Source organism: Daldinia caldariorum (assembly GCF_022478825.1).
Source record: "Daldinia caldariorum strain CBS 122874 unplaced genomic scaffold F4812scaffold_1, whole genome shotgun sequence".
In the NCBI taxonomy this organism is placed as follows: domain Eukaryota; kingdom Fungi; phylum Ascomycota; class Sordariomycetes; order Xylariales; family Hypoxylaceae; genus Daldinia; species Daldinia caldariorum.
In genome coordinates this window covers 1142843-1170665 of record NW_025953037.1, presented here as the reverse complement: position 1 = coordinate 1170665, position 27823 = coordinate 1142843, and the positions used below count along the sequence as shown (strand labels likewise).

At 48.0% G+C, this 27823-nt stretch overlaps 7 protein-coding genes and 1 non-coding gene across 8 annotated transcripts; 4 read left to right on the top strand and 4 right to left on the bottom strand.

Moving 5' to 3' along the window:
* The first annotated feature begins 203 nt into the window (after nt 1-203).
* On the top strand, nt 204-1231 carry F4812DRAFT_408914 (peptidyl-prolyl cis-trans isomerase-like 1). Its single transcript, XM_047932397.1, has 2 exons — nt 204-479; nt 590-1231. Exons 1-2 carry the CDS (start codon nt 447-449, stop codon nt 1040-1042), a joined length of 486 nt encoding a protein of 161 aa, XP_047794755.1. The 5' UTR covers nt 204-446; the 3' UTR covers nt 1043-1231.
* F4812DRAFT_408913 (uncharacterized protein) lies at nt 1232-3399 on the bottom strand. Its single transcript, XM_047932396.1, has 2 exons — nt 2906-3399; nt 1232-2785 (listed from the first exon to the last, which is right to left on the bottom strand). The coding sequence occupies exons 1-2, from the start codon at nt 2975-2977 to the stop codon at nt 1628-1630; spliced, it is 1230 nt and encodes a 409-aa protein (XP_047794754.1). The 5' UTR covers nt 2978-3399; the 3' UTR covers nt 1232-1627.
* A 567-nt stretch (nt 3400-3966) lies between these two features.
* On the top strand, nt 3967-5844 carry F4812DRAFT_408912 (uncharacterized protein). The gene has a single exon (XM_047932395.1). It carries the CDS (start codon nt 4121-4123, stop codon nt 5312-5314), a length of 1194 nt encoding a protein of 397 aa, XP_047794753.1. The 5' UTR covers nt 3967-4120; the 3' UTR covers nt 5315-5844.
* Nucleotides 5845-6769: 925 nt separating this feature from the next.
* Nucleotides 6770-8469, bottom strand: F4812DRAFT_448999 (uncharacterized protein; the record flags this gene model as incomplete). The annotated part of the gene is made up of 3 exons (XM_047935925.1): nt 6770-8173; nt 8233-8312; nt 8373-8469. 3 exons carry the CDS (start codon nt 8467-8469, stop codon nt 6770-6772), a joined length of 1581 nt encoding a protein of 526 aa, XP_047794752.1.
* Nucleotides 8470-19694: 11225 nt separating this feature from the next.
* F4812DRAFT_12690 (dioxygenase) lies at nt 19695-21113 on the top strand. The gene is made up of 3 exons (XM_047929511.1): nt 19695-20030; nt 20136-20617; nt 20746-21113. Exons 1-3 carry the CDS (start codon nt 19797-19799, stop codon nt 21014-21016), a joined length of 987 nt encoding a protein of 328 aa, XP_047794751.1. The 5' UTR covers nt 19695-19796; the 3' UTR covers nt 21017-21113.
* Nucleotides 20961-22551, bottom strand: F4812DRAFT_464544 (coiled-coil domain-containing protein-domain-containing protein). The gene is made up of 2 exons (XM_047938352.1): nt 22088-22551; nt 20961-21948 (listed from the first exon to the last, which is right to left on the bottom strand). Exons 1-2 carry the CDS (start codon nt 22326-22328, stop codon nt 21323-21325), a joined length of 867 nt encoding a protein of 288 aa, XP_047794750.1. The 5' UTR covers nt 22329-22551; the 3' UTR covers nt 20961-21322.
* A 124-nt stretch (nt 22552-22675) lies between these two features.
* Nucleotides 22676-22746, top strand: F4812DRAFT_t15. Its single transcript has one exon. It is a non-coding gene; the product is annotated as a tRNA-Gly (tRNA).
* Nucleotides 22747-23074: 328 nt separating this feature from the next.
* Nucleotides 23075-25079, bottom strand: F4812DRAFT_12635 (uncharacterized protein). The gene is made up of 4 exons (XM_047929504.1): nt 24922-25079; nt 24752-24872; nt 24223-24561; nt 23075-24168 (listed from the first exon to the last, which is right to left on the bottom strand). The coding sequence occupies exons 2-4, from the start codon at nt 24783-24785 to the stop codon at nt 23240-23242; spliced, it is 1302 nt and encodes a 433-aa protein (XP_047794749.1). The 5' UTR covers nt 24786-24872; nt 24922-25079; the 3' UTR covers nt 23075-23239.
* Between the last annotated feature and the right edge of the window lie 2744 nt (nt 25080-27823).

Below are 27823 nucleotides of genomic sequence, written 5' to 3'. Positions count from 1 at the left end.
AAAGATATCTTCCAAGTCCGTGAAAAAGTTATTCATGGAAAGTTGCAAGAAGATACATGCAATTCGTTTGTGTAATTCTTTAGTTGTCGTTGAGCTACAATGTGGCTTCCCTATTTCGTACAGCCACCTCTTGCCTGATGATGTGTGAGGACCCGCACATGCAGCATGTGCTTTCTGTATTAAGAAACATCGATAAATGCATTACATTGTCTACCTACCTAGGTACCTATAGCCATGGCCAATTGAATAACTCGACGTGCAGCCCCTCCAAATTGAATCTGGACCTTTTTTGGGAGGACGAGCTTCAAGAATATCCAAGAATAGCTTCAAACAGCTTTAATTACCTTAGGTAACAATCGAAGCTCGTGAAATTGGGAAGGTCCATTTCTTATTTCCAAAGTCTCTTGTTGTTGTTTTTTCCTCCTCCCTGATCTCGCGTGCCCAAGATGACTACCAACGTCGCCCTGGAGACCTCTATGGTATGTATTTTATTTTATTTTATTTGCACTCATCTATATATACCTACTATATTCCCTTCTTCAGTATTTACCTTAGGTACCTAACCTTTTACTTACATCCCAACCCCCAGGGCATAATTACCGTCGAGCTCTACACTACCCACGCGCCCCGTACCTGCGCCAACTTCCGCACCCTCGCCGCACGCGGGTACTACGACGGGTGCGTCTTCCACCGGGTGATACCCAACTTCATGGCCCAGACGGGGGACCCGACGGGCACCGGACGCGGCGGCACCTCCATCTACGGTGACAAGTTCGAGGACGAGATCGCCCCGGACCTGCGCCACACGGGCGCGGGCGTCCTGAGCATGGCCAACGCCGGCAAGGACACCAACGGCTCCCAGTTCTTCCTCACCCTGGCCCCGACCCCCTGGCTCGACGGCAAGCACACCATCTTCGGCCGCGTCAAGTCCGGCCTCGCCGTCCTCAAGCGCCTGGGTATGGTCAAGACCGGCGCCGACGATAGACCCGTCGAGGAGGTCAAGATCATTAGGGCGAGGGTGCTGGATAATGAGGAGGAGTAGGCTGTTTTGATATACAGGTTTTGTTTCTGATCTAATTAACTGTGTGCTTGCCACATTTATCACGAGGACTTAACAAACTACGGCCAAGGGGATATACATATGATATGCATAAGCTGGCGTTTTTCGGAGTTTACAGAAGAGAAATGCTCACTGTTTTAGGTAGACATGGAGATACCAAATCACATAACATTCGTGGTATATTGGTATGTACGAGAAAACTATAAAAATAAGTCCTCGCACTAGCCGCTGAAACGGCCTGGATTTCATATGTGCAAAAGAAGCGTTCTAAAGGTACAGTTTGATGATGATAATAATAATAATGATAATGATGCACGCCTGATGTTCCTACCCCGGATCAGATGCAGAACATACCTAACCTTCCCCCCTTTTCTCGCTGTCAAGATAGCTATAGCTATAGCTCCGGAACCCCCTAAATGCAATGATGTGTGGCCAGTGTACAAAGTATGAGAAGGTGCCAGGCCGAGGAAGTTCCCCCAAACTCCTCGTTGGATCTATGATGTTTCATGTTCATGATGAAAGGGTATCGTAGTTTGTCTAACGTCTCGACGAGAAATTATTCCTCGACTATACAACCGGAGGTGACGATAGTGTTCCTGAGCTTTCAGACTCACGATCGTCATCCCCTCCACCGCTAGGAGCAGACGTTTTGCCATTGCTCTTGGACATCGGTGATGATAGTAGCGGTTTAGACGCTCCCAATTTCAGCTTCTTGGCTGGGCTAGGCACCTTCGTTATCTTCTTCTTGGGGGCGACTTCGACTGTGGATCCATCCGCATCGTCATCGTCCACCTTTTGTTCCACACTCAACGAGGAGCTCGTCTTGACTTTTTCTTTCTTGTTGCCCGAGGAATTCTTATGCTTAAGAATCAACTTCTTGTTGGTCGCGTTTGCGGGCGTGGGCTTTAACTTCTTCTTTTTGTGCGAGTCGTTGTCCGTTTCATCGTCATCGTCTATCTCATCGCTATCTCGCTTCTTATGAGGGCTGCCGGCTCTGGAGCTCGGACGTGGGGTGCCCTTTTGGCTAGACGGCGGAGTCCCATCGGCGTTTCCGTTGGCGTTATTGCCATTGCTAATCTTCTGCGCGGCAGCACGACTAGCATTACGGCCGCTGTTCCCAATACATGAGCCCATATGATTGTTTAAGCGGGTAACCAGGATGCAGCGCTTGCACTTGCTGCAGGTTGCCGACGGGAACGAGAGCATGTTGGGGGGCCGCGAAGCAGCACCTCCACCGCCTGTTCCTCCCTCTGGGGCTGGCGTCTGCGAGTCCGAGTTTTGTTCTAGCTTCTTCTCCATGTCCTTCTTCTTCTTTCCCCTCCCTGGACCTTGTGCAACCCACGTCTGGCCGTAGATATCGTAGCCGGGCTTGTCGATGTAGGGGTGTTTCTTGCAGTATATTATGCTCGGGTCGGGTTTCCTCGCCCCCTTACCATCTGTGGGATATAGTAATCTTGGGAGGTGACATCTCGGGCAGACAATGTCCTTGGTGGTAGCTAGCGGGTTTCCCTTCAATAATACCTTTCCTTCGTCGTAGATAGCCGCATCTGTTTCGACTTTGACGTCTGGTCGAGCGTCGGGGGCGGAGGAATCTGAGGTGTCGGCTGCTAGCTTCTCGACGCGAATTGCGGCGGTTGAGGCGCGTGCGATCTTCTCCTCTCGGTGCGTCTGCATTAATAAATCGTGAACGATATTGTAGAGCAAATCGTCAAGGACAGCATGCGCCTATGATATGTCATAGTTAGTTAGTTACCTTCGTACTAAATTAGGTAGGTTTGTAGTAATAGGTTTTGTGTTGTGAGATGTTATAAAAAAAAAAAAAATGCATAACTACTGCCAACTCACAAGTTGATCCATTTTCCCGGCACCTTCAGGAGCTCTAATTACTCCAGCCTTGCCGGTATTGGATGAGGCCATGGCGAACACTCAGGTGCGGCAATGTGCCGACTTTGAAATGTATCAAGGGTATTGGCGACCGGGCCAGAAAACGAAGAAGATCCCAAAAGCTGACAAATTACGCGAAACCAGACTCTAAAGGTCCAAAGAGAAGATAAAATGGGGAAAGTGTTGGCGTTTGGATTGGGAATAGTTATTAATAAAAAAGGGCAGGGAGAAGTTGAAGTAGAATAAGTAAAAATGGTATCCACCCTTCCAGTCCAGAACAATTAAAAAATGTAGAATTATAAAACCCCCCTAAAGTTTTTGGAGATTTTTTTGGCGTTTGCTCTGATTCAGCAAGGGTAGGAGGAAATTTGTAACTTCCAAGGCAAGGTTGCAATTTGCAACTTCCTCAATTTTTTTAAAAAAAATTTCTAGTTCCCTTTATCGTAATCCCTTTCAGGCGCAGAATGGGAAGGAGGATCCAGGAGAACGTCCCTTCTTAGATACCTGTAGTTAATATCTGTACCTAACCGGAGGCTGAAATTTTGACCCGTAAAGCCTGACAGTGTAGCACAAAACTTAGCCGCGATAGCGAATCAACTAACCGGAATCCCCATGCATTAGTGGGTAGAAGGGTCCCGGATCTTTTAAGGTGCGCTACGTAATACCATGCAGTACCTGAATTTGTATTGTACATTGCGTACTTGCGTACGTCAAAAAGTATTTCATCAAACATTTGTTGGTTCGAAACTCCAATCTAATATATTTTACTACTTATATAGTGGTAGCTTCAAGATAAAATCGAAAGACTACATGTATCTTCGGATCTTTAACGATTTTCCTTCTCTTCCTAGTAAACCAACAGGCTAACTCATCCCCTGTAAATCATTGAATGTTTAGTGTCTTATAGCGGTACCTAAAATAAGTGTAAGTCGTCTCCAGTGGGGCCTATCGATAATCGACAAGCCCATTGTTTTTTTTATGCACTACGCGAGGTTCTTTAATAAGACACTTAACGCGGTCTCGCCTAAAGCCGCCATCTCGTATCTCGTCTCGTATTATATATATTTCGCCAATTTAAATATTTACACGTTTATGGTCTCGTGCCATGGCAATAACTTTCTTTCTTAGCTGACAACAGTAACATCGAATATTCTACTCGTCCTCAAGGACCCAACAATGTCTCTTCCTTCCACCAACGCCAATGGCCAATCTTCAATCCGCAATTTCTTCCAGCCCAAGCCGCCATCATACGTTCAACCCCCCGCCGCCTCTCGGACGCAAGCACCACCACCTGCTGCTGCTCCTCCAGCTCCCCCGTCGGTAGCCGCTGTCATCCCTCCTCCAACAGCTAAGCAGAATGGCTCGAGATCACCGCTCTCGCCAGCGCCCACAAACGAACCACTAGCCAGGCCCGCGTCTCTCCACCCGCAAGCAACCATCTCGCCAATCCTACCCGAACACATCCCCGCCCTTCGACGCATAACCTCCCTCCTCCTCCCCGTCAACTACCCCGACTCCTTCTACGCGCGGCTCTCCGACCCGCTCTCCTCCGGCGCATTCAGCCGCGTCGTCCTGTGGTCCGACCCGGCCGACTCCAATGGTGCTCCCAAAGTCGTCGGGGGTCTCGTCTGCCGGCCCGAGCCGTCCCCATTCGTATCCTCATCCTCGCGGAAGTCCCCACTGTCGTCGCAGCAGCAGCAGCAGAAGCAGCCCACGACCCCCTCAGCCCAGCCCAACGCGCTGTACATCCAGTCCCTAGTCCTGCTCTCCCCCTACCGCCAGCTAGGTCTCGCCTCCGCGCTACTCGACGACGTCGCGCGCGCCGCGGCCGCGAGCCCCTTCGCCTGCGGCGAGGTCTACGCGCACGTCTGGACCGACAACGAGGACGGCCTGCGCTGGTACCTCGCGCGCGGCTTCGCCAAGCATGGCCAGGTCAACGGGTACTACTTCAAGCTGCGGCCCGACAGCGCCTGGATCGTGAGGCGGGCCATCGAGGGTCCCGTCACCTCGGCCCTAGGTGCGGCATCGCCAAGGAGTAGTAGTAGTAGTAGTAACACGGGAGTGCCAACGACGATACCGCCTAGCGCCACGGCCGCGGCCGCCAATCTCCTTCCCAGCAAGCAGACCCCAACGCCGCCGCCGAGGAGCACCGGGCCCTCGCCGAACCGCAGCCCCGGCGCCAGCGCCAGCGCGGGGATGTCGTACCAGAACGCGCGGCCGGAGACGGAGTGGAACGACCTGCCGGCGGACATGCACGTCTCGCGGGCGCCGGCCAGCGGCGCGCCCAGCAACGCGAGTTCGCGGAGCAGTTCCGCGGCGCCGCGCAAGAAAAGGGATCGCGCGTACCCTGCTGCCGCGTTTGGGAAGTAAGGGAAAAAGATAAGATACCTGAGAAGACGAAAACCTGGAATTTTATCCTACGTTAGAGGTACCTATTTATTTATTTAGGAGATGGTTATTCCCCATAAGCCCGGCTTTGACGAACGGGTGAGACGATTCCATTATTTACGGGGCCCTGGTTCGGTGATGGATAGGTAGCCACCTAAGATGTCTCACTACCTAGGTACCTAACCTGGAGGTACCTACCTATCAGCTGCTTTGAGGCTTTGAGGGGAAATGAGTGACGAGGCTGACGGGAAAATATATGCGATATACATGTGCGTCACCCGTCCACAGACGCGAGATTGCGATGGGCATGCACATGGAAGGGTTTAAAAAGGCAAAGGTAGCCGGTAATCTACGCATATCATATTTGGGTGGATTTAAGCTGAGTGGGAGATATATAATAGTTTAGATGTGACGTACCTATCTTATATAGACAGACTACCTAGGTATACTTATAGATAGGAAGAAAAGGGGACATGGGTAATAAATATAAGGCCTCGAGGCTATCTATATACATACCTACCTAACCTAAGGTACATACAGCTCAACCCGTAAATCAGCTGATGATGTTATTTGGTAAAATACGTGGTACATTCAGAATATTGTCGAGGCTTGTAATGCGGATATATGCGTAAAGTCAGGGACCAACAGGATATCCTATCTCTACAAAAGAGAGGCACAGAACCTACACGGTTGACGGAAGAGTCGCTAGGAATACAGCCTTTCCGGAAGAGCCGGAAGACACTTAATCATTAGGTGAGAGAAGGCTGATAAAATAATAACCATTACCTGACTGTAAGGTACTGGAATACTCAGGGTCATGTGATTGGAAAATAGGTTTTCTCGATCAAGATATATATAAGATCCTTGTGGATTGACTGTAGTTAAGCTGTGTGGTTTGCGTTAAGCTGTAGGATGGAAAAACTTTAATAAAGAGATTTTACAAAAGAAAAACCTTCGTGAAAAGAGGGATTAAGGGGTTGATAACATGCTTGCGGTGAAAAGGATGAAAGGGATTAATTATAAGTAAAAGCATTTGGAATGTATGAGATTAGGAGAGAGATAGAACTTTAAGCGAAATCGTCATCCATCAACGATACTGTAGCCAGATAGTGACTCACTTAGTATACTGGATCTCACTACTACTTGCCCTCTTATTGAATTCTGTCAGAAAGGATCTGTGGAGGAATATACAATAAGAGGGCAAGTAGTAGTGAGATTCAGTATACTAAGTGAGTCACTATCTGGCTACAGTATCGTTGATGGATGACGATTTCACTTCTATAATCGCTACCGAACAATGGTCAACATAACATAAAGCATAGCGTATACCTCATATACCAGGTAGGTAAGTTTCATAAAATTTCTTGCATTAGGTCATGACTGTAGTAGGTATATAAACATTCCCATTTTTTTCCCCCGCATCAGAAATCACGTCCGTCATACTACCGTTGTCGGCTCCTGAGAGATGGCGCTTGTGAACTTCTCAACAACACTGGTCTTAATGTAGTTCAGGTAATCGACAACACCCTTCTTCTCCATATTCGCGGCCACAAGTGCGATCAACGCTGCTCCGACACCGCTACCATCCTTAGCGATTCCGATGCGGATCCGTTTTGCTCCTTCCGGACCGATACCCTCGATCGCCGCGAGCGCTTCGTAAATCATACTCCGGAAGAAAGGGTAATGCTCAACAAGACTGCCGTCGACACCGATGTCGATTGGCTCATCCGTTGACTCGTTCAGTTTGCCGCTTTTCAGGACGACAGCACCAAGGGCGACGGCAGAGAGCCTTGCCGCCCGACGTCCAACAGCATATGCTACCTCCTTGAATGCTGTAGCGTCTTCAAGCGAGGCGGCGTATATTTGCAGTTGCTTTTCCAGTTCCTGCCGAATAGACGAATAATCGGGTGTGTTATCAGCCGCGGCTATAGACATTAACGAGCTGTCGAGACCCCATTGCTTGAACAGTGCAGACTCGGGAGCAATGGTGGTTGTGGATTTCCAATCATTTTGACTGGAATTCTCATCACGGAACAGCGATATGTTGGGGTTCTTGAGCATATCAACAATTACCAGGCGGACAATCTCGCCTAAGAACATGCCGGATACCCGCTTCTCGAACATCTGTATGCCGGGGTTCACGCTCTTCTGATCTAATTCTATGTCGTATGAAGTATTTGGCAGTACGTTCATCTGGTTGTCGAAAGATCCCCACTCAGTATTTATAACCATCAGGTCTGTTGTCTTATCGTAGCCGCCTTTGACGGGCTTTTTGATGTTGGAAACTTTTTCCACGTAGGCGCCATTGGTACCCGTCCCGAAAATAGCACCAAGAAGAGTAGATGTCTTGCCCGGGGAAGTATAAGAGCGAGCCATAAGCGTACCGACAGTGTCGTTCACCAAGGCGGCCACTTTGACTGGGAGGCGGAGCAGATCAATCTCCTGCTGTAGCAAAGCGCATACGTCTTTGCCAACAGCATCCGGGATATCGAAGCCCTTGGTCCACCTCATAAGAGTTCCCTTGTTAATTCCATACTGTTGGACGGGAAAGCTGAAAGTAAAGCCGAGTCGGAATATTTGCTCGTCCCTATACCCTTCAGGAGTGCTCACAGTCTGCCGGCGTCGGATGTGAGCTTCGAAATGATCTTCGTGGTGTTTTCTGAGAAATAGCTCGATCTGCTTGGCCAAAAACGCGAATAGATGACTGGCTTTCTTTGCGACCATTAATTCCTTCGGAATTGCTACTTTGCTGTATGTGAGGTTGAAAGTAGTATCACCGTTCAAATGAACAGAGCAGACTCGGAAATTCGTGCCCCCTAAGTCGACTGCTAGGTATAACCCCTTCTCTATGTAAGCTAGCGAACAATTGACCCACAGAACCCACAGAATGCTAGACGTACCTTTTCAGTGCCATTGGGGACACTAGTGACGTAGGTAGGTATTTGGCTCAAACTCGTGCCCTCTCGTTCTAATCCCTCATCTGTACCATAATAGGCGGGTTAGCTAAATTCTCAATGCGCAATTAATACGTAAATCTTACCCATTTGCCGAAGGAACTCCTTCACACCTTTGTTTACATCTTCATCTGTATATTCAAACTGCGCGGTGATGCGCTTCGTCTCTTGTGCGAGCGCCATATTGAGTGCGGGAGATACAGGAGGGGAAGTAGGGAAAGGCTGAGGGGACTCGCACACGGGTTCTTGAACTGCGACAGCAGGAGGAGAAGATAAAATACGAGAGAAAGGCGGTGTTGTAAGGAAGCTCGAGTAGTGAAATTTGATGCTGGTGAGAAAAAGTTGAGCGACCTATTAAGTTATATAAGTTAGAGGGGCGGTTTAGCAAGAGAATTAGCAAGAAACCCGATTGCGTCAAAATGCTTCGATGCGGGGCCGGGGGTGTAAACTATGAAGTTATGTATAGCTAATAATCGGGTGTATTAGGTTTAAATAATAAGGGGCCGTGGGCACCACAATAAATACCTAGGTTAGGTATGTAGTAGGATGTAAGTAGTACATAAGGTAGGTAGTATCTACCTACCTCTTATAATGTATACTATGTAATTACAAAGCCGTGGGTCTGTGGGAAAAGGATTGAAAAAAAAGAAGAAGAAAAAAAAGATTCCACTTACCAGCACAAGGATAAGAACAAAGAGTGAAAATAGACGGATGGATGTAATAGAAGGTCGAACCTCCGCCTTATCCTCTTGCTGTCGGGCCTTCTCGTTCTTTAGATTGTTATCGTCCGTGATATTATCTGTGTTATCGCCATGCGATGCAGCAGCGCACATTGACGAGGGATCATCTTCAGCTCTGGCGCTGAAGCGCCAGGCTTTAATGTACTGCGACAGTATGAAAGCCACGGCGAGTTTCGCGGGGCTTTAGTGGGGTTAAACGTGATAGTCTGGAGACTCGGAGGGGAATCGTCATCAAGGCACAAGGGCGACCCCGTTCCCCGGGCTGCAGAGGTCGCGCGATCAGGTACTCCCCAGTGTCCCTTGGAGAACGGCCGCCTCGCGGTGATTGGGTTCAATGGACAAATAACAACGCAGACAAGCTTGGACTTATTGGTAACCGGGCCGTATAGGAGCACAAACTGCACATGGATTAGGTCGCTTGAGACGGATGCGATGATATCATAGAGATCCACCCCTGCATGAATCCAGTCTAGACCCAATGCCTCGTCTGGTTTGGTACTGGCTTTTTAGCCTAGCAGCACCGAAGCACCGAACAGCAACCAAGCAGCACCAATTTGATTTTGTCCCGTGGCCAGAGAAAAAAAACCGGGGTTGAGAATCTGGCACCACAATGGAACCTATGATCCTCCTCCTCCTCCCAACGCCTCCGAGGCAATTCGGCCACTTCTCTCAGTAATCTCAGCAACACGAACAACACTCAGAATGCTAGTAAAAGGCCCAGGTACCCCCTAAAAGTTAGCTGATCCTCCGAAGCTAAGGGGCGTCGGTGGACACCGTGGGGTGATGCAAAACCACGAGCAAGCTGTAACGAGGGGAAACGAGGGGGAATAAGGCGGACGAGCTGGCTAAAATGATACTCTCTCGCTTCGACTGAACATGGAATCCTACTAGAATCTTAACTGAAATCTTAAGGATAGGATTCACACACGAGAGAGAGAGAGAGAGAGAGAGAGAGAGAGACTGTATGTGCCTATAAGAGAAGGCAACAAAGTTGTGTTTCAGCCAACTGAGATTCGTGCCACAGCTGCGGGTTTGAGTATAAGTAAAGTTGGGGATGCTTAAAACAATAATAAGCTGGCAGAAATAGGTGAATGCACAAGTTGGGAAAGCAAAAAAAGACAATAACAGAAAAAAACAACCAAGGTTGAAGCTACGGTATCTATCTGAATAGGAAGATTGCGATGTGTGATGAGGAGAATTTAAGATTGCGGTGAAGCTGGCGCTGGGGGCATATGTATTGTACCTATTGTATTGAGGTATTGTATTGTACATTACAATGCATAGGTACCTAACTTGAGGGTAAGTCCACTGTACCCCTCCGTTTCACGATACCTGAATTGGAATTGGACAGCTCTTTCCCCAACAATAAAAACAATAAATCCATCGAATTAACAGGTACATAATGCAACTAAAGAGGCAATGTTGTAAGAGAGGTGAGGAGTAATCGGAGGTCTTCCTTCGTTAAGGTAACTTTATTATAAGAGACAATTCGCATGTTTACCTACATGTAGGTAATATAAACAAAATGTTAGTACGTATATATTTAGTTGAGTCTGGTAAAAGTTAAATCCTTTAATTTGATAATAATAGTAGGTACCTAGTTAGGTGGCAGGAAAAGTTATACCTAGTATATGTCCCAAGTCATCCGGTATTAGGTAATCCATGAATATAAACTTTCCACACGCATTATACGATTCACTTTAACAACATTAAGCTTCATAACGTGCAAATAAGCTTAGGTAAATGTAGGAATTAGATTTGATCAGTGCATACTATATATCTATCAAATTTATGTTTACTTTCGGGTCGGTTGCATTGACATATATGTACTTAGTGCTGCTGTTAGTCTCAACCACAGCCAAGCAACGAAAACAACATATAACACAACAAAACCATCCGAACCTTCACGTACGACCATAGGATCTAGAAAATTCGGGATCCCGTCCGCTCTCCCCTAGACAAGCTGGATACCGCCGGATTAGTAGTTGGGTCGGTGACGACCAGCGAATCCCCGGTGTTGTACGTTTCTTTTTTTTGTTTTTTGTTTTTTGTTTTGGCCTTCTCAAGCCTTATGAACCCCCTTTTATGTCAAGTACTTGGATATTCTATGGCGACGTTGCACTGTTTCTCGTCTTCAATATGTCAAGCTCGAGGCATTGTGGCAGCTACTGTGGATTCGGCTAAGGAAACTAGCGTAGTCACTTGGGTTAGGTAGCCAGTTAGTCTTTCGAGTAGCAAACTCATCTTTCCAATCTTAGCCAGCTTCAATTATAACGTTCAAAGTAAACCATTAGACGTTCATGTAGGTAGACAATCTTTTCCTTCACCGTTAGCAGCAAATTCATGTCGAATACATGTTTCGACGACACTCGAAAGGGTTTCGATTTCAGTCCTCGATGTTTGTCCAACATTACCTAGTTCTTCGGGAGTAGACCCCACCCGTATAAGTCTTAATCATGCCATCGTTAAACTACCTAGGTCACGAGTCAGAGTCACTCGCCCTTAATACGCCCAGCCTCGACATCCAAGATTCCTAACACGTACCAGAGGATGGTCGGACCGGGAATAACAAAGTGCAAAATCAAGTGGCTCCCTCAGATGTAGGAAAATCTGCCAGCCGAAGACGCTATCATGTGCCCGGGTCTATTTGACGAAATTGCACTTAACTATATTGAGTTCATCCCCGGTGGTTAAAATGTAGAATTTCCCTTACGCCTCGCCGCCTCATTTTAGCCAGGAAACACAACGGGATACCTACCTCCTAGGTACCTACCTAGTAGGTAATTAGGTATTCACTATGAACCCCGCTAAATATAATCATACTATAGTTTTTCCTGCTAGGACTTTCTCATATTATTATAAGTAAGACTTTGGCAGGAGTTTCGGGAATTCCCCAAGGAGATAGTGTTATGGAGGCTGTGCACGATATCACAGAGGGTGTTATATGCGCGATTGAGTACGGCCACAGCGTCACTGATTTTGCCTGCTATGTTATCACATTTACACAATTGAGCAATTGAGTAGTCTCGGCTGACTGTGAATCATGTTACTTTATTCGAAAGGAGTCCTGATAGGACTGGGGCTGTTAGCCGTTGGTTTAGAGACCATTAAAGGGGTAAATCCGGCGTTAGTCTCGTCCCTTTCCTAATATAGAAATAAGGCTGGGGGAACGAAGTTCTATTGAACCATCCAAATAAGGAAACTAATAGTAGGATACCATGCTTATGGGCCGATGAAGAACGAAGTCCATACCTATCTCTCAGGGGCTTTTAAGTTTTTCATTGAGATTTAATAGAATTTCTCTACAGAAAAGAATGAAACTCGCCCATATTTAAAGCAGTTCTTACGGTTAATTCTATCAAGTAAGGAGTTCCACTCGTTTCCCCAGGGAAACCCTTGTAAATAAAGCCAAGCCATTAAGAAATGTTTCGGGTTGTACTGAAATACATATACATATCAACTATCGTTGAGCAGCATATCAGCTATGTATATTGTTATTGATTGATACCTGCTATTAGAAACTACGGGGCTTTACCGGTCGCCATGTAAGTACATGCTCGTTTCATAAGGGGCAACGGATCCTTATTAGATCCTCTGGGGAATCCCATTGCTACCAACCCCAGGACCTTAGGGCCAAGTACTTAATAACACTCTTTTATAACTTGCTTGGGGGAATAAGCTTCTTTCATCCCTCACATAAACCCCGTCCCCAGCACACCTAATCTCATATACAGATCTCGACTGTCTCTCCGGACTATCATGAAAAGCCAAACGCCATATACCATGCAACGAGCCGAAATGCGTGAGGCAATAGCAAATCATTATTCCTCAAGACTTGCATCTCGATGGCCTGCATGGGAATATAACACGGCGTATCTTTGATGGCCTATGGTTTTATCGCAACCCCTCTTTTGTCACTTACCATCGCATCGAAAGCATGAGAAGGGTGAAGTGTAAAAACCTACCTACAATGCAGATTTATATAGGGGTAGATCTGATAAAATGGAAGTGTCATTCAGAATGGTCGTTTAATTGAAGCAAGGTGTCAGTCAGCACCTATCTTGGTTTGTTTGTCCATACTTGCTCTCCCTGAGAGCCTGCGCCTGGGCTTATAGACATACTCTTTCTATTCAGCGACTCCAGTCCGCAAAGAGGGACTGCCTCAATATCGCCGTTCTCGATCTAGCCCCTATTCGCCGAAAGACTGCTCAGGGAACATTTGCACAAGAACATTCACATGAGAACAACGGGTGAGGGTACGAGAACACAGCAGTGTGCACCTTGTGGTAGGTACATTTCTTTACTTATTTTCTGTACTATGGTCTTACTCACATCGAGTTATATTTATGGTCTCCTGATGCGATCGCGAGCTAATGCCGTAGGGGGAAGGCAGTGGCGTTATTTTATCAACCAGAGGTAATCTCAAGTTGAGCCTCACAAAGAGCCGCATTACCTATCAACCTCCAGGTGGTGCCTCCACATGCACGACTGTAAGCCTCGGCGATTACCCCAACATCTCATATGATAAAAGTTAAAAGTTATCGCAAGGTCACCTCGGGTCTTGTGGTGGTCATAAGGCTCGCAACCGTGTAGGATGATGCGGCTCAACTGCCACTCAGCTGAATAGATCCCCCGGTTTCTACTTACATTCATGCCAGGCAGCCGAATTCATATTTTCTATAAAGACAGACGTCCTCCTTTCCGTCTGGTTGTTCATTTGGGGCCGACATGATCTAGTTTATGACCGTTAACCTCATTGATACTTTCACGAGATGCCCCTATTCCATTGCTTACTTCGATGGGGACCCCTTTCAAAATTGGTAGACAAGCGGCTCATGTCATTTGATCAACATAGTATGAATTTCATATATAAATCTAATTGAAATTAGCTGCTAATCTTGGTGTCTAGATTGGATAAGCCATATTGCCGGTTCATTTACAGAGTTTTCAATCCATACCACACATTCCAAAAACTCTTGGAGATACGATTATGATAGTCGATTACTTCCTGAGAAACTTACGATTGATAGTTTTGAGGTTCTTTTCTTTTCTTTTTTTTTTAAAAAAAAAAAAACAAGGTCTGGCGAGCTGCTGTATGATGACAATGGGCCACCTACAACTTACCGAACTAGCCCAGCGTCGTATGCCAAGCAAGAGGTACCTAACCTGGGCTGTCATTCAACTCACTACCTATTCACCGAAAGCTTGTCGGGCAGAAATGGATATACTAACTTAGATATTTCGGTACGAGATTTAGCTCCGCCTCGGCTAGATCAGTTTCCCGGAAGTTGTTATCATCTTTTTTACATTTATACTTGCAAAGTTTGTTTGTTGCTAATTGCTGACTGCTACGTGTAGCCTAACCAAAGGTATGGTACAGCCACCCGTAAACGACACCAATGGAAATGTTCTAGAACCAGACGAATCTGCCCAAATCGAATTACATTACACACAATATACACTTCAAGATTACCTATGCGATGGTACAATTGGAAAACCAAAGGTGGAATATTGTTATGAGCAAGGATAGGAAACCGATTAGTTACACTTGGTTTTAAACTAAGCTGTAATTAAAATAATGCGCAGCTCATTTACAAGGACATTCAGTGTGTGGCTTAGTCTGGTCACTCGGCGGGTGAGCAATTAGGTAGTATTGAGTAACTGAAAACTGGATTTCAATAAGGACTATATTCAGAGGAAAACCCCCAAAAGAATCTAGACAAATCAAAATCCAGGTACCTTACCTAACCCCCAATTTCTATGCGCAACATTGTCTCATGTGAGTCTAGGTGACGGCATTAGGCCTATAGTTAATTCTCCGACTACCTTAGGTATCTACCAACCTTAGGTACCTGTTATTATAATTTCCTCTTTATCTTTAGTCACCGCAGTTTAATTAATTATAACATTGAATTATACTAGTTCGTTGGCGACACCAGCGCCTCAAAATGTGCTTCTAGGTCCCCACCGACAACGACGACACCGAACCAGAAACCTAGCTATAGGGTGAGGTCAGCATAACAACTTACTTGTGACCTACAATGTAATATATTTCACCGGAGAAATACCACAACGGAGCTTGTCCTATGGCCATCATTCTCCGGGCATGGCGGAACTTGTACGCCCTAGACCCGCTTGGAGAGCGACGCGGAAAGCATACTCACCAAGGGGTGAAGCTGTTTCCAAGGCAAGTTATACGCTGCCACACCGAATATTGTAGTCACAATGTTAGCAAGTTTTTACAAGCCTCGAATTAGGGGCCTATCCTAGGCGTTGTCCTAAGAAATCTGGTATCACAAGACGGTAACGTTGAGTTAATACAATGCATCGTTTTACATGCCATGGCTGAGCAGAAATAGGGTCTCTTCTACAATACACATGTAACAAAGTATACTTGACTCTAATAGATATATATACCTACATATATATATATCCTCTCCCAGACGGCCTCAGGATTCCTAACAGCTAAGAATCATCTCAGTCTCTCAGAAATCATCGACTCCTAGCATCCCCAAGTCAATATCCTCATATAAGACATTCTCGCCATCCGACAACTTTTGACAGTCTCGTTTGAGATCCTCATAACATAAAACATGCCGTCACCATCTGCCCCCCTATTTTGGTATTGTTGTATCTGTGGTTTTGGACCTATGACTATTGCACTTACACCCGCCTGCGTAGCTTGCCATGTCCACAAGCACTGCACCAAGTGCATCCGGGACAATAGCTAGTAAGGTCGACTCTCGATTCGACAGACCTTTGAATGAAGGCCTTTCTTTCCAGATTTGTTCTCAAAGACTAAGCACCACCTGTTGGCTTCTATCTCTCCGACACACGAGAATGACAACTACCTACTCCTACTCCCTACACACTCTTGAGCAACAATCTACACGGCACATTTCATTTATCGGCATCCTCTGATCCGTTTTCTTTTCCGGAACTCGTTCTTCGAGCCACATTTCGACATAGACTTCACATTTTCGGCTCAAGCTGGTTCGGATTTCATTTACGCAAATATACCCCTGGTGGCGTATACGGCTGGGATACCTAGGTCTTTCGATTATTTCATGCATCCCTATAGATCAAGGGGGGTAAAAAGAGGGCCCACATCAAAACGGGCAACCGGGAAGAGTGGAAAAGGACAGAAAAATGCGAATGTCGACTCAAAAAAGCATTTGGGTTTGGGAGCACTGATGTTCATCTTTCTTTTCTTTTTCAAATCATTCGCTTGGCTACATCTAGTTTAGACTTTTCTGTTTTCTTGTTATGTTACTAGTTACAGGTTTAGAGTTGGTATAGAATGGTTTCCTTGGTTTTTACACATAGAGGTAGTTATCAACAGAGTTGATTCTCTCATTTACTGGTCTTGACTCGCGCTTGTTCTTTGCACTGCCGTGATAGGCGTTTCTTACGCGACCTTCTGAAATAATTTTTACATTGTCCTTTTCTTCATGAATACCCTCAAATAAAAAATTTAACCGGCCTCAGATTATAGTGCATTTTGCCACCCGATTGCTAGCCGCAATTACCTATTATCTCTCCGTAATTTCTTTCATTATATGCTTGTTGACTCACAATTGGAAGTGTCGAGTAGCCTAACGTCAGTGATGTTTAGTATTAACCATTGGCTACATTGTCCCACTAGCATAACGAGTTGATAAGATTTAAGTAGGTGGATATAATAGATGCGTCGGAGAGTTAATCACCAATAGTATCGTGACCCTCACATCCCCTCTAACTGCCATTGCCAAATAAAGTAGACTAGGCCCCTAGCAATTCTTATTACTGAAGTAATATCTACAATTATGTATGTAACACTACCTATCTGACATAAATGTAAATACATAGCATACGTCGATTCTCCTTCTTACCCCCTATACTTTTAAGTTATGTGACGAAAACGTTGAAGAGTGGCAAAGACCGTTTCAAGCCTCTCACGTCATCAGAGAACCCTCAACGCCAGAGCGAATATCGCATCTGCGAAACTGGTGCCAATTCGGTGCCGCTTGTTTCATTAAAGTTTTGGGAGTTTGAAGAAAGAAGGTCTAACTCGCTAACGCATCTGTCTGCCTTGTCACTATAACCTTTACTTACCGGCAACCCATTAATTACCTACCTACGATATTGATAGTAGTTATTAGGATATCTAACGGTTCTTATCCATGGATACGACCTATATTACAAGGCATTAAGTTACACAAGACGTATGTTTAGACGAACCGAGACCCCCCCTCTCCCCCTTCCCCCCTTTTCCATACAGACAGACAGGCCCAGCGCTGCCACGTGGGAACACAACACACCCCATCCCTATATAGGGCTGGCAGAGCCACGATTAGCCGCACGTTGGTCCCGTGAGGGCTTTGATATGTACGGGTAGCATCAAGCGGCGACCATGTGGTTTTCGTTTTTTTTTTTCCTTATTCACCGGGCCTCCGACGTAGTACAAGCCAAACGACGTCGGTGAACCGGCGAGGCTTACGAGGCCGTGATAGCGCAACAACGCAGCCAGTTAATTTCCAGGGAGACTTTACAAAACCCCCAAGGCTTTCGATTCGGTCGGTTGGGCATGAATTACAGCATTGCCACATTGTCCTTTGTGTATAAAAAGAACTTGTAATCAAATGCGCAATAGCTAACTTTAGGTTAGGTACCTAGGCACCTTAGGGATCCAGGGCTGAATATTCCCGAGGGCATCGTTGCTGTGTTTTTGGTGTCATTTCCGGATGAAACATAGGTATTGTCTCGGTAATGTTGCCCTTGACGAGGCGGAGTACGGGATCGAGTGGATCACTGAATCCCCTGTATTACCACCGAAAAGTTCTAGAAAACATGGTGAGGCGTTCTTGGGACGGCACTGTATTCTCTTCATATTGTCCTTTCTTTTCCTTGTTTTCCTGTTCAAATAACGCCCCATTAGTAGTTTTAAGTGCTGACAGTGGCGTTCTGAGCGGATAAGCGTTGGGACTTTCTTCGACTCATTAATCTATTTGGAAGTTGTGCTACAATCAATAGGGCTTGGACCTCCCCGCCGATATTCAACTTTCCTTGGGCTATGTTTTCGCATCAATATAGCAAAAAACCGGAGGGCACAGGACACAGAACACAGCTTACGACTTAGTCCCCTATCGTCTTAGCTCAATGAGCTTTCGCTAAGGCACCTGGATTTTGTCTTCCCGACGAAACGTACCATATTGTAGATACTATCCCAAACCTCCTTGACACTGGTTATGATCTAATTACCTTTAACGCATCTCACGACTACTACTGCACTTCACTGTCGCCGTCATAGCTAGGTGTACGAGCGGCGCAGCTCCTCTCTTGAAGATACACACTAAAGTCTATGCTAGCCCGCAATGAATGCGTGCTTTCAGCCCCTTCATCATGGGGAAGACTCTGCTACTCCTCGTTCAACGGAAAGCAATTGGCCCCATCTAACCTAGGATCGATGAAACATACGTTGTATCTTACACATGAAGCAGTTGATTGATACATGCAAACGTTACGTCCTCAAAAAGCACGCCAGCCTCTTGGAACGTTATGTGTAACTTCCGATCTAAAGTAAGATGCAGAGCCGCGAAACGCAACGACAAGGTGTTACAGTCTTGGTGTCGTCAGTTTGCCATAATAGCGGCCTACGCAGGATTGGACTATAGCCAAGTTACTCGGAACTACGGCCTTACATGGGCAGTGGTTTACCTCAATGGCTCAATGACAGGTACTTAAAATACCTAAGCTAATGTAACCAGAACTTCGATAAGTAATAACTGTACAACTGACCAGTATCTTGCGCATGTCGCCCGCAGTTCTCCTCTAAAGATATTGGGCTAGTCAGAAAAGTGTGATACCTATCACAACGGAACCCTCCCATTCCAAGATAGCGAGAAACAAGGCCGAGAGACAATTCGGAGACTGTTAGACCAGATTATGTTTTCGCTATCACATTCTAACCACTTCACCTGCACCAATTATATATCTTTCCGACTTATTCCTATTCCATTTTCGTTACAAGTTGGTGTGTCTTTACCAATGTAAAATTTAAGACGCTGTGAGAAATCGTTATCATCGAAGTTGAAAAAGGCATTATTAAAAAAGAATAGGGGCTCCTATGTAGATCAATTACGGTGAGTCGTACCTTTTGATTGCAAATGTACCCGGATTTATTGGGCTATTTCTTCTATGCAAGTTATCTCCAAGTCCAGGATATCTCCGCATTCTTTCCCACCCCCTGGTCCTTTTACCCCACGTCGGAACTGACGATACTCCCCCCTAACCTTAGGTACCTAAATAGCAGATTCAAAACATGTGCTTATTATTTATCGGCACTTTGTTTTAAACCATGACGTAGAAGTCAACATGTAACAACTCGCTTTCGATCTAATGTAGGTAGGCGAGCGCGTTGGCATGCTTAAATGGAGGGTGATCCCAGACTCGACACGTGGCTTTCCGGGTCCTCGCATTACCTCCCCATGCTCTCCGCTGTTCAGGGTCAACCTTCTCCCATCCGACGACCAACTGCCGGATCCGAGCCTCCTCATCGCTCGTACATAGTATACTAGATGAGACATAGTACACGCGATGAGACATAGTGCACGAGATGAGGGATGACAAGATAATTAATTACATAAGGCCCGAGCGACCGACTTGAATGTCTCCTTGGTCTTTTAATCATACGTACACCTATCAATCATCCCATCGCTATCCTGTCCTTCTGCTCTCTCTCTCTCTATCTACAAGTGTCGAGTTCGTCTTTTCTGCAAACACATTGTCGCAATGGCTGCACCCGGAAATATACCAAAACTTCTTGACTTGACGATTGACAACATTACGCCGAACACGATTCGGATCAACTCGCAATGCCAGAATCCGCGCTTGCGCTATTTAATGGCGCGGCTGGTGACGCACTTGCACGACTTCGCTCGAGAGACGCGGCTTAGCACAGAAGAGTGGATGGAAGCGCTCAATTTCCTCGTGGGCTGCGGGCAGATCAGCAGCGATGTGCGCCATGTAAGCGCGCCACCTTAACCTGTCGAGGGGGGTCTAGAAACATATTAGTAGGTAGAATAAATAGTACCTAGCAGCGAGACTAACGGGCAATTCATTCCGGCTTAGGAATTCATTCTGCTTTCCGATATCCTGGGTCTCTCCTTGTTAGTCGACAACATCAACCACCCGAAGCCGCCGTCGTCGACCGAGGGCTCGGTGCTCGGGCCGTTCCACACGCACGACGCGCCGACGCTGGCCAACGGGTCGAACATGGCGTCGGACCCGGAGGGCGTGCCGCTGCTGTGCATCTGCACCGTGCGGGACACCGCGGGCAGGCCCGTGCCGGACGTCAAGATCGACATCTGGGAGACGGACAGCAGCGGCCACTACGACGTGCAGCACTCCGACCGCGGGGAGCCGAGCGAGCGGTGCGTCATGGTGAGCGACAGCGAGGGCCGCTTCTGGTTCAAGGGCATCCGGCCCGTCAGCTATCCCATCCCGCACGACGGCCCCGTGGGGAAGCTCCTGGAGAGGCTGGGCAGGCATTGCTGGAGACCGGCGCATTTGCACTTCATGTTTGAGAAGGAGGGTTGGGATCATTTAATTACGTGAGTAAAATACTCCATTCCATCCATCATCGACGAGTTGTGAGCGAAGTCTAGAAAAATACCTATTTTTTTTTTCTTTTTCTTTCTTTTAGCACTGCCGAATGCTAACGAATCATGCAACTAACCAGGGCACTCTACGCGCGCGGCGATCCGTACGAGACGTCGGACGCGGTATTCGGCGTGAAGCAGAGCCTACTAGTAGACTTCGAGAAGGCGGATGCCGCGACGGCGAAGGAATACGACTTCCAAGAAGGGGGACTATTGTTGCGGCACGACTTCGTATTGACGACGAAAGAAGAGACGGAAAAGCTAAGGGACGAGAACGCTATAAAGGCCCTCGCGCAGCTGGGGTTGCAGCTGAAGCTTGTGGATCATCTACCTGTGCCTGAGATGGACTAGAATGCCGGATGACTAAATAGATAGCGCTGTGAAGTTTAACTAACACATTGTTGCTCGAACTACGTAAAGGTGAACTAATGCCATATCCATAGCCTCTATTTTTATTTTATTTTCATAACTGATACGGAATGAAGCTGGTGGTGCTAATCCAGTAATGGGAGCTGGTACTTCTTCTTTCTTTACCGCGGCTCATTCATAATCCCCTACAGCCCGATGTAATGTAAAAATACTCAAATATGGGTATAAACCTGCCCCAAAGGCGAATTCTCGTATCTTCATTATCATTCCTACCAAAGCACCCACCGCTCAGAAATCCTGAATCCCCGTCTCTCCCTCCAGTCTCTTCCCCCCTATCGTCCCCCCACCACCTCCTTCTCCTGCTTCTCCTCCTCCTCCCTCCCCACCCCCCCGATCCTCCGGCCCATCGCTCGCCCAACCCGGATCCTCATCGTCGAACCACGCATCCTCCTGCTCGCGCCTCTCCAGCACATCCAACTCGTCGTTCTCGTCGACAGCCGAGTAGTCGAAATCCTCGTCGCGGCCCAGCACGAACCTCCTGCGCAAAAACGCGACCCACCTCTCGCGCCCTTCCTCCCTCGTCTCCGGCCGCCGCGGCAACCCCCCCTTTTCGACGCCGAACAGCCCGTCGCCCCCCGTCGCCGTCTCCCGAATGAACGGGTCCGCGTCCTCGGCTGCTGGTTGGGGCAGCCATGATGAGAATGATGATGATGTGGGGAAGGAGGGTGTCTGCTGTTGACTTGTGAGTGAGTCTGCTGCTTGCTGAGAAGAGGAAGACGTGAGATGCGCGAGCTTGGCCTCGCCCCGCAGGAGGTCGACTTCCAGCACGCGCGAGTACCCCTTCACGCGGCCCTCTTTTTCGCGCTCCTCCGCGGACTGGAACTGCCGTATGAGCGCATCATATAGCACCGGATCTAAAGCCGAAATCAGTCAGCCAGCCAGTCAGTCACCTCTCTCTCTCTCTCCCTCCCAAGACAAGTAAGTCATCATCATAAAAAGGAAGAAAGTGGGAGGATGATGGATGAATGGATGGATGGAGGGGATGAACTATACCGGCGAGCTCGTGCTCCAGCGAACCAAAGTACCCCGGGTTGCGCTCGAGGTACTCGCGCCGCCGGTTCTGCACGCGGATCTGCGCCGAGTGCGCGGGGGACCGCGGCGCGCGCGGCTGCGGCTTCACGTACGGCGCCCCGGGCGACGAGGCAGAGGATGCGGGCGGGGACGGCGGCGCCGCCGGGGGTATGGGGGACGCATCTCCCGCGGCGTCGACGGGGTTGATGGGACTAATGCTCATGACTCCGACCGACCGACCGACCTCCTTTTTCCTTTTTCCTTTTTTTTTCAAAAAAAAAAGTCTTTCCTGGCTGTGATTGGAATTGCAGAAAAACTAGTTCAGATATCGTTATATTTTATTCCTATGAGGAATTAGAGTTGTTCAGAATATTTTCCGGAGAATTGTCCCCTTGCCACCGCGAGGAAAGGATGATGATGAGATGAGTGTGCATTGTTTAGATGATCTGATTGGGAGATGGTTGGGTTTAAACCCCCACTTTCGTCGTTAATATTGACGAATGATTCTTTGCGATATATACCCCAAATGCCAAGCCCTCTGTCACAAGCCAATCACCAATTGAGCTTCTAGCATCAGTGGTTTAGTGGTAAAATCCATCGTTGCCATCGATGGGCCCCGCGTTCGATTCGCGGCTGATGCATTTCTTTTTCTAGTCTAGATATCTCTCATCCCATCGCTTTGAGAGTATATGGATTTTTTTTTTCTATCCTGTAATTTTTTCGCCTTTTTGGTCTTAAGGTTGAGTGGTATGAACATGAAACTGAGTACCAAATACGACCATGATTGTCTAGAATTGCTAGGCATCCTTCAAACATCATTTTTACATGAAAATTAAAGGTAAACGTAATTCATTATCATATTCTTATGATGATAGCGTGGCCGAATCCAAGTTCCTTAGATGCTCTTCACTCACCGAGTTTAGGGTACATAGAGACCAAAGCATCTTCCTCATAAATCCAGGAACCAGCAGATCATACCTAAATTATAAACTTCGCTTGGGTATATATCGTGTACTTTTTTGGCTTTTTTGGCTTTTTGTTAAAACATCTAAATCCTTCCCGCGACTCGTCCACGCCCGTATATTATTATTCCTGTCTGTTAAATTCTTCACATCATGCCCCGCCCCCAGCTTCTCACCCATACGCTCGCCGTCCCTTCTCCAAGTCTTCACTGACTCTTCTCCCGCGACTACGGTCAAGACTCGGTCGCATCCAAGGGCCCCCGGTCGCATGGCCGTTTCCGGGCGCGTCGCCAAAACTAACTTTCCTCGGGGCCAGGGATCCGCGCCGCCCCGACGTGGGCGACAACCTCGCCGCGGCGTAGTATCCGTAGCCGTTGCCGTAGTAGTCGTCGCTGCGGTCGCGGCTATGTCTCGGCCTCGTCCTCGCCGACAGTCCGTCCGTCTGCAAGTCTCTGCTAAACCCGCCGCCGCGGCGCTCCCGCTGCGATAGCGACATGGACGTTCTCGGCGGGGGGACGTACGTCTCCTGTTCCGGAATCATCTCTTCGTCGCGTTTCTTCTCCCCACCTGTAGATAGCCGCCGTTCCCTCCTCTTTGCGCCCAGCCATCTCTTCCCGGTGGCGAGCAGATCCCTCGCGGCGTCGGAGATATCCGCGACGACGAACGCGACGGTGATGAGGGGCACGCTGACGCCGAGGCCGATTCCGAACATGTACTTGCTGACGTAGGGGATGGTGAGGGCGTCGCCGTCGCGCCACTCGCGGAGGTTGATGGCGAAGAAGGCGGCGATGAAGCTCATGGGCAGGAAGATGATAGTCACGATCGTGAACACCATGATCGTCTGCCCCTGCTTCGCCGCGATCACCGCCTGGTCCCCAGCGAACCGCGCCTCCAGCGCGTTCGAGTGCTTCTGCTTCAGGTCCAGCAGGTCCGTCAAGTTGTCGTACAGCGACGCCGCCTGCTGGTCCATCCGCCAGATGTCCTTCTGCCGCACCTCCAGCCCCCGCAGCTGCTCCCGGCCGCGCTTCCGGATCTCGGCGAGCGCGGCGTCGGTCGCGCGGCGGTTGGGTCCCTCGGCGCGCAATTCCTCCGTGATCTGATCTTCGAAGTCGCTTAGCGCGGCTACTTGCGAGTCGAGCAACACGGAGATGATACCTAACTCGTCACGAATGTCCTTAATCTCAGCTAGCAGTGAGGTCTCAACGCCAATATCAAGTAGCGCATCCGGGAACATGTCCATACCGCTCCCTTCATACGGATCCGGTGTCCCGAAAGAAGGGAGGCGAGCCGGTCGGCGGCGGCGTCGATGATATTGTAGCCACTGCGCCGATTGCGCGGAGGCCCGGTTGAATCGGCTAAACAGCTGGCTTTCGCGATCCGTAACATCGCCGATGGAACTTTCGAACATATCCAGAAACTGAAAGTCTTGGTCGTCGAGTCGGTGCCGGTCAAACGTACCGGAACACCGGCTTGTAATGAGCATCGCTAAATCATCTAGTATTTGTTAGTATCCGATACAGAGTTAAGAATTATGCCGTCAAAGTGCCCTTAGCGAAATATGTTGATCGCGTAGAAACTGTAAGGGGACAGTATGGTAACATACTATTTGGAAGACATCTGTTAGCCCTAATTCTAGCGATAAAATTAAATAAAGGGTTTTCGGTGAGTGAAGTTATATACGTACCACACAGAGCCAATTGGCGGACGCGTTTTAGCATTCGTTTCTTCTATAATCCCGTCCAAGACATTCAAAGGGTCCTGTTTAGGCTGGTCCCAGCGCTGAGGGAAGCACGTAATAATAAGATCTAGAACAAATAAGTCGTAATCCTAGCCAGCATCCTTAGCTACGCTTACCTTTCCCGATGACCCAGAGCCACAGCTGATCGACCATGAACACTTTGGGCTCTAGCGAGTACCTTTTACAGTAGCGGTAAACTACCTGATCCGTGTCTCTCGCCGACGTGTCGATGCCGTGGTAGAAAAACTGGTCAAGAGTTCGCCGGGGGTGGAGAGGCGGGCTGCTGTTCAAGTACGCGTTGACGATGAGAGAATCCCGTGAAGAGGTCTCGACGATGTTTCGTCTTTCATAGGCATTTTTGATAGCACTGCTCATCTTACGCCGCCTTTCATCTGTCTCGTAGTGCAGGAATGGCATCTTAACAAATTAGCTTTATCTACTACTTACTGTTATCTATTATTATTATTGTAGAATGAGGGAAGCACCTACGAATAAGACGATTTTCCCGTTCGAGGGCGCATATCCCGGTGTACCCCAGGCGAGCGGACCTTGGGACTTGCTACTTATGCTACTCGCGGCGCTGTCTTGTCGATGCGGCGGGTTACCCGGGGGTCCTTTAGACCGTTTATGTTTCTTGGGATGCCGCTCCATAATCTGCTCGGACTTGCTCTTCTTTTTAGCAGGCATGTCGCCTTCGAAATAGTCGTTCTGCCTAGGGGTCGAATCCCCGCCACTCTGGCTCGACCTCGCACTAGCATCAGGGGGCTCTTCGGACAAGGGAGTCAGGATCGATTTGTCATCCTTTTTATCCTGGAAACCAGCTTGAGGCGACGTGATCCGATGCGAACACGTCCTCATGAAATGGGCATGCGGAAGTTCCCCGCGGTGCTCTTGATCGAAACATTTCTCCAGTGCTTTAAACGCCTCGATATCCCGATGTCCCGCTTCGATGAAGGACTTGGCAAGGAGGGTCTACTAAAGGGTGAGCTCACGGAAACGCTACATGAAAGAGAAATCAAATACCTCAACCCAATTAATCTATAACGTTTTGTTAGCCCTAGTTATCATGATGGGGATACTCGATTAGAATTATACATTATTCGCGGGAAGATGGATCCATCTAAAGTCCGGCTTATACTTGATGTTCTTGGTTAAGGTAGGAATTTTTGGTTTGTCGTTCTCGGAATCCCATCCGTATAAGAGGTCATACACAGAATATTTCGAGACGAGCTGTTTCTTCTCGAATTGGCCGAAGTCTACGACAGTAGCCTCGAAGGCTTGGCATGCCCGCCGTGCAACAGAAGATAGGCGGTGAGCAGCCCGCGCAGGCGAGAGTAGCTGAACAATCTCCGGGTGGTTTTTCTCGGCGGCACAAAGCATGGCTGTTCGGTTGAAGCTATCCTTGATAGTTAGATCAACATCCGGCCGGGTTAATAAGAGCCGTACGATCTCCCCAAATCCCTTAAAAGCAGCCCAGTGCAAAGGCGTCATTCCGTTAGAGAGTTCAGCATTCACGTCCGCACCAGCTTCTAATAGCAATGAGACAACAGGCGCATAGCCGCTCTGCGCAGCGTTATGAAGGGGCGTCCAGCCGCCGTCGCTAACAGCAACAGGAGTAGCCCCATGATTAAGGAGCAGTTTGACCATATCCTGGTGCTGCTCCTTATGGTGGCTTTCGGAGGCAAGATGCAAGGCAGTTCGTCCACGGTTGTTCGTAGCGGCGACATCTGCGCCCATTTCCAGCAAGATGCAAGCAAGTTCAACATTGCCATTAGTCGCAGCCCACAACAGCGGCGTCCGACCAATCTGGTCCTTCACCTCGAGGTTCGCTCCGTTGTTCAGGAGTAGCTTCAAGGTGTCGATGGTCCATTTTCCATTCCCGGGCTTTTCTGAAGCTAGGAATAATAAGGGACTTCGCCCTTCTTTATCTTGCACCTCGACATTCGCGTGGCCTTGTAGTAAAGTCTCGACTACCTTGTCGAACCCCTTCAGACAGGCGCTAAATAGGGCGGTCTGGGAATTGCGATTGCGCGCATTCGGATCCGCATTGTGCTTCAGCAGCTCGGCTACGATATCGGCATGTCCCCCCTCGGCAGCCTTCACCAAAGCAGGAATCTCGTTTTCTCGTCTGGGGTTGACCTCGACGCCGTGGTCGAGCAAGAGCTTGACGATGGAGAGCTTACCGCGCGCCGCGGCTTTCTGGAGGGCTTGGCGAAGCGCGTCTTGATCGGTAACAGACGTCCAAGGCGGGTCTTCGGCCAAGATATCGCGGAGTCTGGCCTCGTTGGCCTGAGCAGCAGCGGCTATAAGTCTTAACTGTCGCGGATCGGGTTGGCTGCTGGCTACGCTGGGTAGACTGGCCATTACACAAGGATCGAACGAGAACAACAGGGGGACGATGAATTAGGTATGCTTGGAATAATAATAAAAAAGTAAAAAAATAAAAATAAAAATAAAAATTTATCGCAAACGAATCGCCATTACTTGTCAGATACAATTAGCAAATGATTATCTAGAATACCAAAGATTAATTCGTTCTCTCGAAATTACAGATCTTACGATTATCAATTCAGTAAGGCTGACGAACACCAACCAACAAACCAAAACCAAACAAATCACGAAAAATTAATGCTGACAAGCAGGACGGACGCAGGCGTCGCACGAAATTTGTGGAGGCTGCAACCTCAGATTCGCGATCCACGTCCATGGCGCGCTCTCATGCAGTGTCGCATTGGTCTTCGATTTTTTGAAAAAAGGGAATTAAGGGAAAAAAAAGAAAGAAAAAAGTGGGTTGGATTGGGAGTGGTCTTTTTAACCAACCGGAGAGAAGAAGAGACGGCAGGAAACACCAAACACCCTACTACCTACCTACCTAGGTACCTTAGCGCAAACTCAACCTTAAAAAGTACCTAACATTAGGTACCTAACTAATAAAACACAACACCTACGTAACCTACCTAGGTTTCACCGACTGGGCGGTAACTTTTAGCGGCCCGGATATAGATTATACATAGAAGC

Bases quoted from the DNA above. Each gene is read 5' to 3' on its own strand.
- F4812DRAFT_408914 (XM_047932397.1), top strand. From the start codon at position 447: ATGACTACCAACGTCGCCCTGGAGACCTCTATG. The intron at 480-589 runs GTATGTATTTTA...CCCAACCCCCAG, and splicing joins TCGCCCTGGAGACCTCTATG to GGCATAATTACCGTCGAGCT.
- F4812DRAFT_408913 (XM_047932396.1), bottom strand. From the start codon at position 2,977: ATGGCCTCATCCAATACCGGCAAGGCTGGAGTAATTAGAGCTCCTGAA. The intron at 2,786-2,905 runs GTGAGTTGGCAG...GACATATCATAG, and splicing joins CCGGGAAAATGGATCAACTT to GCGCATGCTGTCCTTGACGA.
- F4812DRAFT_408912 (XM_047932395.1), top strand. From the start codon at position 4,121: ATGTCTCTTCCTTCCACCAACGCCAATGGCCAATCTTCAATCCGCAAT.
- F4812DRAFT_12690 (XM_047929511.1), top strand. From the start codon at position 19,797: ATGGCTGCACCCGGAAATATACCAAAACTTCTTGACTTGACGATTGAC. The intron at 20,031-20,135 runs GTAAGCGCGCCA...ATTCCGGCTTAG, and splicing joins TCAGCAGCGATGTGCGCCAT to GAATTCATTCTGCTTTCCGA. The intron at 20,618-20,745 runs GTGAGTAAAATA...GCAACTAACCAG, and splicing joins GGTTGGGATCATTTAATTAC to GGCACTCTACGCGCGCGGCG.
- F4812DRAFT_464544 (XM_047938352.1), bottom strand. From the start codon at position 22,328: ATGAGCATTAGTCCCATCAACCCCGTCGACGCCGCGGGAGATGCGTCC. The intron at 21,949-22,087 runs GTATAGTTCATC...TTTCGGCTTTAG, and splicing joins GCTGGAGCACGAGCTCGCCG to ATCCGGTGCTATATGATGCG.
- F4812DRAFT_12635 (XM_047929504.1), bottom strand. From the start codon at position 24,785: ATGCTAAAACGCGTCCGCCAATTGGCTCTGTGTG. The intron at 24,562-24,751 runs GTACGTATATAA...AACAAATACTAG, and splicing joins CCGCCAATTGGCTCTGTGTG to ATGATTTAGCGATGCTCATT. The intron at 24,169-24,222 runs GTATCATCTCCG...GCGACTTCGAAG, and splicing joins GGACATTCGTGACGAGTTAG to ATCAGATCACGGAGGAATTG.